General features: G+C 42.5%; 1 protein-coding gene across 1 annotated transcript; it reads left to right on the forward strand.

The window, feature by feature from the left end:
- Positions 1-260: 260 nt before the first annotated feature.
- On the forward strand, positions 261-9308 carry cpne1 (copine I). The gene is made up of 16 exons (XM_035151168.2): positions 261-525; positions 3024-3155; positions 3236-3415; positions 4197-4271; positions 4392-4463; positions 4618-4701; positions 4797-4886; positions 4991-5077; positions 5161-5247; positions 5355-5414; positions 5652-5785; positions 6265-6319; positions 6548-6602; positions 6894-7027; positions 7111-7347; positions 7701-9308. Exons 2-16 carry the CDS (start codon positions 3024-3026, stop codon positions 7815-7817), a joined length of 1599 nt encoding a protein of 532 aa, XP_035007059.1. The 5' UTR covers positions 261-525; the 3' UTR covers positions 7818-9308.
- Positions 9309-9395: the final 87 nt, after the last annotated feature.

Consider the following 9395-nt stretch of genomic DNA (forward strand, 5'->3'; position numbering starts at 1 on the left):
ATAATCGACTTTGATAAACTGCCGTGTCTCTTTCTCATGGTAGCAAACCACCTGCTACAGGATGATTCATCGCATTCAGTTCTGCTGTTAGAAAATGCTTTGCTTTGTTTCGGTCGGTTTATTGTGACGCTGCTTTTAATTTGAAAGAGTCTGGTCGGAAAGAGCTACAGACGTCATCCGGTGGCGCTGAACACAGGGGGCTGATCGACAGTCGTGTGGTCCAATCAGAGCGCGCTTTTGCAACCGCTTGACCAATCAGAGTGCGAGTGCCGCTCCCTGTTGGTCGAAGCTGCTGTAGAGAGACAGACGTCCGTTTTGTTCGTCGGTTCCAGAGAAACGAGACGTTCCCGCTGCTGTTGTTCTGTGTCTGTAGTTGAACGGAGAATCGGGGAGTCGGTTCCCCCGCAGCTGTGTTTACTGAGTGAAGAGGGGTCGCTTCCTGTCCCGGTCGGTGACTGTGCGTGTTCCCCGCCCTGCTGCGCGTTCCTGCGGGTTGAAGAGATCAAACACCGCGAATCAGAAGAGGTGATAAATAAAGTTTATATAGAGAGACAATGAATGTGTTGTGGTGTGTGTTAGTGTGAGAGAGAGAGAGTGTTAGTGTGAGAGAGAGATTGTGTGCGTGGGTGGGTGGGTGTGAGAGAGGGTGTGTGTGCGTGTGCGTGTGAGAGAGAGAGAGAGAGAGAGTTTGTAAGAGAGTGTGTTTTTAAGAGTGTTTGTTTGTGAGAGAGAGAGAGAGTGTGGTGTGTGTTGTGTGTAAGAGAGAGGTATATGTGTGTGCGTGAGAGAGAGAGAAAATGTGTTTTTAAGAGAGAATGTGTGTGTTTTAAGAGAGAGATTGTGTGTGTGTGTGTGTGTGTGTGAGTGTGAGATAAGAGAATGTGTGAGTGAGTTCCTGACATATTGACCGGTCCTCACTTTTTCAACGGGCTGTTTGAGGGTTAACACTTTGTTCTAGGGTAAGACTCAGGTTTCGGTTAGGGTAATGGTGAGACATGTAGTTTGGAGGGTTCGGGTAAAGGGGCGAGTGTCCTCACTAAGACAGAAGTACAAACGTGAGAGAGAACAGTGGGGTTTTGGTTAAACTGACTGACTGGTTTAACAGCTTCAGACAATGCTGGTGTTGCCTTCAGGGGCTTCTCACTCAGTTCACTTCATAAACCAGTGGCAGCTCAGCTCACAAAACTTTCAGTAGGAAGTGGGACTTCCGGTGAGAACTCTTATATGAAGGGTGCTTATGGTTTGCTGAAAGCTCGTTTCGACCTAAAGTAGTTTATTGCTCATGGACACAGGAGCTGATGGGATTTGAACCACCAACATCATGAGTCTGCCTCTGAATCTGTAGAAGGAAGAATTAATCACTGACTGAAAGCCATAAGTAACTGGTAACCATAGCGACTGAATACATGTTGGGAAATAAAAAGTATAAAGTAACTTTAAAGTACTTATTCTCTTAGGTTTTTAGAAATATCTCATCTCCATTACAGGTTTTTAATCAAATTGTTTGTCTGTTGTTGGTCTGTTGTTGAGCAGGGTTGTGCAAACACTACCAGACAGATGACCATACATCTTGGTGGAAAAATGTGGTGTGGGTCAGAGAGGAATTTTAATGTAGATCCAAATGTATCTCTGTTGACTCCTCAGAGAATAATTCATGGATCTCGATGGAAAAAATCGGTTTATACGTTTTGAGGATTAATTTCTATACGTGTGCTGAATCTGGTGCAGATTGAAAAGTGAATTTTAAATGTGTTTTCATTATGTTGCTGTTGGGCCTTAGTGGAGCCTTTCTAGTTTTTATTGAAACATAAACACCAGTGACTCCATCATGTCTTCTTATGCAAGTTTTATTCACCATAACTTCATACAGACAGAGACCAGTCCTGGTTTACAGCGGCTGTTAGACGAGCTGTGTTTCTGTCAGTTTGTTAGTGTGTGTTTTGAATATCTGTATCTTCCTTTGCACGTGGAGAAGATAAATTGTCAGACACTTATCTCAACAGACAGAGAGCAGAGTGTGTGTGACACAACATAATGTAAATTCTGTGTAAATTAACATGATAGATATGTTAATAGTTAAAAGAGCCTGTCAGCAGAACTCCTGTGTGTGGATATGGATATTTTCCACTTCACTACAGCTTCTTTTTGGTTTTATTGCTGTCGTGCGTCAGTGAAGTAACAATGATGCTGTCAATTGTTTTTACGCAGGTTGAAGTTTAAAGAATCCTCACAAGGTTTTGTTTGGATTCAGTCAAGAAATATGCGGCTCAGCTGGCTCCTTACTGTGACTTAATACTTGTAAAATGCAAAATGTTATGTCAACAGCAAACACCTCGGGCATCTTTATCTTTAACACTTGATTTTTCCGTACGTCGTCGATGAACTATCTCCTGCAATGCACTGATGAAATACCCATTTGTTAACATAGGCACTTGCGTAATTTCTTGTTGGGATAAAACGGGAAGTAAAAGCACATTTTTTTTATGTTAACTGTAAATATAGTTTACAACTCGTACTGTTAAGTTATGTGTGAGTCATTTTGGACGTAGCTGATGTTTATCTGCCTGAAACTCTCTGCAGAGAACAAAGGAGATTTATTGCAGTTATTGCATTTTGTTTTTCTTCCTGTTGATAAGATTTGAAATAGTCTCCTCTGCCAAGGAGGTTGTGTTTTTCACCCTGCTTACATTGCAAGATCAGGGGTTTTTCAACATTTCCACTGATTTCTCATGTAATAATTCATGGATCTTGATGACAAAAACCAGGCATGTTTGGAGGACTGATATTTGAGTGTGTGTGTATTTTGCTGTTGCTTGGTTGGATTTAAGGACTGTTGGGCCTTGGCTCTACTCGCAGAATCTACTTGGTTTATATTTCATTTCTGTATTTTGATCGGTTATTCAACCACTGAAACTGTTTGCTTTTCCGTCACAGAATGTTTCAATGCGAGCGACTGTTCCGTCTGTAGTGCGACCGAAGTCTCTCCTCAATCCTGATCCAAACATTTCTCTCTTCCTTCTCAGATGGCGAAGGACTGTGTCTCGAAGGTGGAGCTGAGCATCACCTGCTCGAACCTGCTGGATAAAGATGTCGGATCGAAGTCTGACCCTCTGTGTGTGCTGCTGCAGGGCACAGGAGGAGACAAATGGACTGAGGTAACTCCACAGTCATACGTGGGTCTTAATATTTTTGATTTAATATAAGATTTAATAAAAACCTCATCGCTCTGTTTCAGCTGGGTCGAACTGAGAGGTTGAACAACACCTCCAGTCCGTCCTTCAGTCAGCGTCTCAGGCTGGATTATCACTTTGAGACGGTTCAGAATCTGAAGTTGGGGGTGTACGACATCGACAACTCCTCCTCTGACCTCAGCGATGATGACTATCTGGGTGGTGTCGAGTTGACACTGGGACAGGTATGCACCAGATCAGAATATGTGTACAGCTTCTTTACACTGTGTGGCTTTGAACTGTCTGGATGTAGTTTGATGGCCATGACGGAAATGTGGTAAGATCTGTGGTCGCCAATGTTAAATAGTCTTAGATCACATTGTAAGACACATCCACCCATGGCTGATTGGTAGCTTGGGCTAAGTTAACAACAGAGATGCAAAAGAATAATGTTGATAAACCTTATTTCATCGAGTCTGGTACATCTAGGACCATCACTTTGTATTGATAACCACAGATTTCACCAAATTTCTGTAATGCACATGACCAATTTCTACAATGCAGCCAATTAAAAATACAACATGTAACTCTGCTAAGTACACTGGCAGCCATAAACATGACGTACGTGTAATGTTGAGTCAGGGTTAGTGTAGTGTGAGCTCCTGCTGTCATTGGTTGAGCTGTTTTTTGTGTGAAGATGTCATGATGGAGCAGTTTGTGTAACGGTCTCTGCAGGAAACACTGACGCTGCAGGTTTCACATAAGCTGGTTTGGCAGATTTCCTTTAAAGTTGGGAGATTAGTTACACAACGATGATTCTGTTGATCAGGTTCTCTAAGTGTTATAAAGTCCACACTTCCCTCTGCTGGACTAACAGTGTAATCACGAAACTGTCTGTGTATTTGATGGGCTATGTTAATAACGTGCTTTTATCCAAAGCCCTTTTACCTCTGTCACCACAGTTATGATGCAGGATGGCAGTCTGTTGTCATGGATACGGCTAAAAAGGTCTCCTCTGTGTTTCAGATCGTTTCCAGTAAAAGTGTGAGCAGACCTCTGCAGCTGAAGAAAGGCAAACCTGCAGGGAAAGGAACCATCACGGTGTGTACCAATTAATTATTATTGGCATAAATACAAATTTCCTTTGTACTGATGTAGAGACTGTGATGACCTCAACAGTACACAGATTAATGTAAATATCAAATAACCGTGTGTGTGTAGGTCACAGCAGAGGAGATAAAAGACAACAGAGCCATTCAGTTGGAGCTGGAGGCTAAAAACCTGGACAAGAAGGTAATTCTGCTCCTCTTCCTCATTGTCTTCACCTTCTTTATTAACCTTCATCTCCGTCACCTCCACCTCTTCAGTACTGTGTTACACCAGATGTTCCCCCGCTCACTTCTTCACAGTGAATGAGATGGCAGTATTTTTTCTTTTGTCTGTTCAGGACACGTTTGGCAAGTCTGATCCATTCCTGGAGTTTTCCAAAAAAGGAGACGATGGAAAGTGGCAGCTGGTCCACAGAACAGAGGTAGACACACACACACACACACACATAGAGAGAGGATGATGTCATTGCAATGAAGTTCATGGTGAAATTGATGATTTGTGTTTGTTTGTTTTCAGGTGGTGAAGAACAATCTAAATCCCAGCTGGAAGAAGTTCTGCATTCCTCTGCAAACGTTCTGCTGCAGTGACCTCGACAGACCACTGAAGGTTCAACCAATCAGATTCCTCTATTCAAACCATCCAAATCAGAATGCACCTTCAATCACAACAACCAATCAAAATCTTCAACGATAAATCTGCTCCTCCTGCAGGTGGATTGCTCCGATCACGACAGCGATGGATCTCACGATCTGATCGGTTCTTTCACCACCAAAGTCTCAGAGCTGCAGAAAGCACCGGTGAGATCACTGATTATAAGAATGGCTTCAGTCGTCAGCCGGCTGATCAGAGAGGTCATCAAACTGTGTGATGTGCTCCCCAGGTGGAATTTGACTGCATCCACCCGGACAAACAGAAGAAGAAGAAGAGCTACAAGAACTCTGGAGTCGTCTCTGTGAAGAACTGCAAGGTAGGGACTGCATTACCCAGAGTTCCCTGCAGGTTGCTGCTTTGGAAGCCATGCAGCTCAGATTTTGATGCTGAACTTTGCCTCTGTGTTTGTGTGTGTGTTTACAGCTGATAACTCAGTACACCTTCCTGGACTACGTGATGGGCGGCTGCCAGATCAATTTCACCGTACGTCTGCACCAGTGAACACACGCACATGTCAGATGTTGTATTTTAATCCATGAATCACACTCACTGTAACTCACAATATGTTGTTTTCTTTTCTTTAGATTAAGAGATGTAGTCTTTGAATCCTTGTGAACTGTTGTATGATTACCCAGTTTATAAGTTGTCTTTCTACCACATTAATTTATTGATTAATATGTTAACTATTTAGTTTGATAATGAATGAATGATTATTTTTAGGTGGGAGTCGACTTCACCGGCTCTAATGGGGATCCTCGCTCGCCCAACTCTCTCCACTACATGAGTCCAGACGGGCTGAACCAGTACCTGTCGGCTCTGTGGTCTGTGGGTCTGGTGGTCCAGGACTACGACACGTGAGTACATGCTCACACATAACACAACAACTACACAGACCCTACACTAAATCCTATAACCCACATCCTTGTTTTTGTTTACAACCTCAACTCTGTGACCTAGATCTCAATTCTTAAACCCTAATTCCTACGCTCTACACCTGAAACCACACATCCAACACATGTTAATACAGGTTCTGCACACTAAACCCCACACCTTTAAATGTATACATGAATACACCTAGACCTCAGTTCCTACAATCAAACCTAAACTCTACACCTCACAGCCTGAACCCTCCACCTTGCTGTCTGCATCCTTAACCTTAAACTCCACATCTTAAATTCCCACATCTGAAACTCTCTTCGCAGTAATTCTGAATCGTTTAATTCCCCCGCATCAACCATAAACTCTGAGCTGTGAACTTTCAGAACCAGAAGAAAAAGTGCTTTCATTTTTGTGACGGTAAATAACGGTGGTTATTCTGTGTTTCCTGTCTTAGTGATAAACTCTTCCCAGCATTTGGTTTCGGAGCCAAACTTCCTCCAGACTTTCAGGTCAGCTCTCTAACCAACCAATCACAACGTTGCTCTCTGTGACTTAAATTGGTTTCTCAAGTGTGACATTGTTCTGAAATGGTTTTATTTGTTTAATTGTGCAATTTGCTTGAACTGAGCTTTAAGAAAATATGAAAATTGGAATAACCTAATTTTTCTGAAGAGCCAATCGGAGTAGAGCGTATATCGATTGTCATGTCTAATGAGTTGTTGTTGTTTTTCTTGCAGGCGGCCCACCACGAGTTTGCGCTCAACTTCAACCCCACTAACCCGTACTGCCAAGGTACACACATCCGCCATTCAAAATCTTACTCAAGCTAAAATAATAGTTCTTGTTCTGTAGAAAAAGTAACTTATTTGGTTGTAAGTAGTTTTAAACAAATCTTTGTCTTATGATAGTCACTTTAATAAAGGCCTTTCTGTCTTGACTGCCATGTGTAGTTGGTTGTTTGACCAGCAGATGGCGTGTAAAGCACTGCTAATAGCCTGTTTTCTATTTTCACATTTATCAGGATTATTTCACCCAAACAAATCTAGATCTGTTCGTCCTCACTGCTTTTCCTCTGTGTCTCAGGTGTCGAGGGGATCATTGACGCCTACAGGAAGGCTTTACCTCAGCTCAGACTGTCTGGACCCACAAACTTTTCTCCCCTCATCAACCACGTCGCCTCCATCGCCACCAGCGGCGCACAGGCCAACAATGCCTCTGTGAGGAGACGCACAAGAACACACAATGAAATAAACCAGAAACACACACTCAGCCTCTTACTTAAGTCTGTGTCTCTCTGCAGCAATACTTTGTCCTCCTCATCCTCACTGACGGTGAGATCACCGACCTTGACCAGACCCGGGACGCCATCGTACGGGCGTCACGTCTGCCGCTGTCAATCATCATTGTGGGGGTGGGGCCAGCGGACTTTAAGGCCATGGAGCTCCTGGATGGAGACGACGGTGTTCTGAGGTCAACGGTGGGGGAGGCAGTCGCCAGGGACATCGTTCAGTTTGTCCCGTACAGACAGTTCAAAGACGTAAGGCCCTGTCTGTGTGTGTTAACAGGATCAAAGCAACACAAAAATAAATCTGCTTCATTTAAAAGAGTTTGATGGTTGATTGAGTGTGAACATGGAGAATGTTTCCTCTTTCATTCCCACTCCTCACCCTGAACGTCTGTTCTATGTAACTTTGGTGAATGGGTTCGATCTCCTGTGAGAAGAACCGACTGAGAGTCACAGCTTCAACTGTCAGAATCAGATCCAGCAAGTTGAAGAGTGAAGCTGAACTTTAGATCAGATTAAAAAAAGACTTGGAAGTTATTAAAAACCACAACAAAATCCACCTGGACACTAACGTCTCATCTCTCTGTCTCTCTCCGTCTCCTCAGGCTCCCAAGGAGGCTCTGGCTAAGTCCGTCCTCGCTGAGGTCCCCAACCAGCTTGTCTCTTATTTCAAGATGAGAGGCCTTGATCCACCCAAACCTAAAGCTGCAGACAAATCATAAACCCCAACACGACCCCAACCTTGACCTGCCTGTAATCCCCACATCGCCCATGAAGCAGATTTCATTCCAGGCTCGGACCAACACCAACCCTCTACTCTGCCGCCCCAACTCATAAAGTCGAGCACTCTTAAGGGATCAACCTGAAGTTTTTACTGGAGTCTTAGCCAATCACAAGGCAGGATACAGCTGTCAGCCAATCGGGGTGCCAGGGGAAAACACTCCAGTTTCCTGTCTTTTTTTTATCAGTTTGATAATCATATTATTCTCTCAGATAATAGTGGAGATTATAGATTTATTCCTTCTGCTGCTTCCACGCCATCTATGCAGATCACGTGTGCACTTGCGTGTCAAAAAAATCATGGAGCCACACACACACACACACACAAACAAACACACAACAGTTTCACCGTGTCACCAGATTTAATTATTGTTGCCATAGTAACAGTAGAAAGACACTGATCTGCTGAGAGCCGAACGTGTCAAAAAGCGTAACAGAAAACTTGATTTCATGCAATATTTGTTTTAATAACCACTCGTTGCCATGGTGACACTCTGCACTAACAGTGTGTGCGGCTCTGTTTAGCTTTATTAATCAGGTATCAATACTTTGCACTTTGGGTGTTGAACTAAATTCTTGAAACTATCTTTATGAATGATATTCACTTTAACATAGCTTTACCACCGTAGCCTTATTATAGACTTTACTATAGACTCATAGACTTTAATGTCTATTTGCTGCTCAGCTGCTTCAGCCTGAACATATCTTTACTTCTATATCTATTCTACTATCGACCAGTAACCTGTGTTTCCTAAAATAGGAGTCACCCTCGTTTGACCAGAAAAGAGAAACTCTACTTTAGATTTGAACATCACAGTTTGTTACAAATGTGTTTGTTACAAATTAATTTAGACTCATTGCTGTGGATGTTAAAATAGCAAAATTCTAACAATCTAACAAAAAGTCTTTGAATTATGTTTGAGACCGTGCGTGTTCATTTTGACAATCGAAACGGAAATTTGACAGCAAAAAAGAAATCAGACGACGCACAATTTTCCGGGATTTGGATAATCCAACAGGACCACTTCATTGACCACATGTTGTTTTGATGCCAAATAGCAACAGATTTCATAGGTGGACGTTTCTCTGTCAGGCTTCCATGATGAACTTTATTTTTTCTTTATAGTCGCCAAAACCTTGTTTTTACCTTGTCAAAGAGAATTTCTGTTTTCATATGTGGCTATTTGTTAAAACAAAGCTTCACATTCAGCCCAATGTCCTTTTTTCATTTTAAACATGAAGAAAAGGCATTTTACCAATGTTTCCAGAGTTAACGGGCAAAATTACAGAACTAATGACCTCCGACTAGCTCCATTGCGTACGATTAACTGCTATTAACCAACCAGTATAATAAACCAGCATGAGCATTGATATGTCTGTATGATCGCTGACTGTGGGAATGCAACAATAAAACAACTTTGGTATAAAAAAAATGTGTCTTTATTATGTTACAGTGGAAATAACCGCAGATCAAATATCACAATCCAGTGCAATAAGTATTATCTAAAATGACAGAGACC

This window comes from Hippoglossus stenolepis, chromosome 3 (assembly GCF_022539355.2).
Source record: "Hippoglossus stenolepis isolate QCI-W04-F060 chromosome 3, HSTE1.2, whole genome shotgun sequence".
In the NCBI taxonomy this organism is placed as follows: domain Eukaryota; kingdom Metazoa; phylum Chordata; class Actinopteri; order Pleuronectiformes; family Pleuronectidae; genus Hippoglossus; species Hippoglossus stenolepis.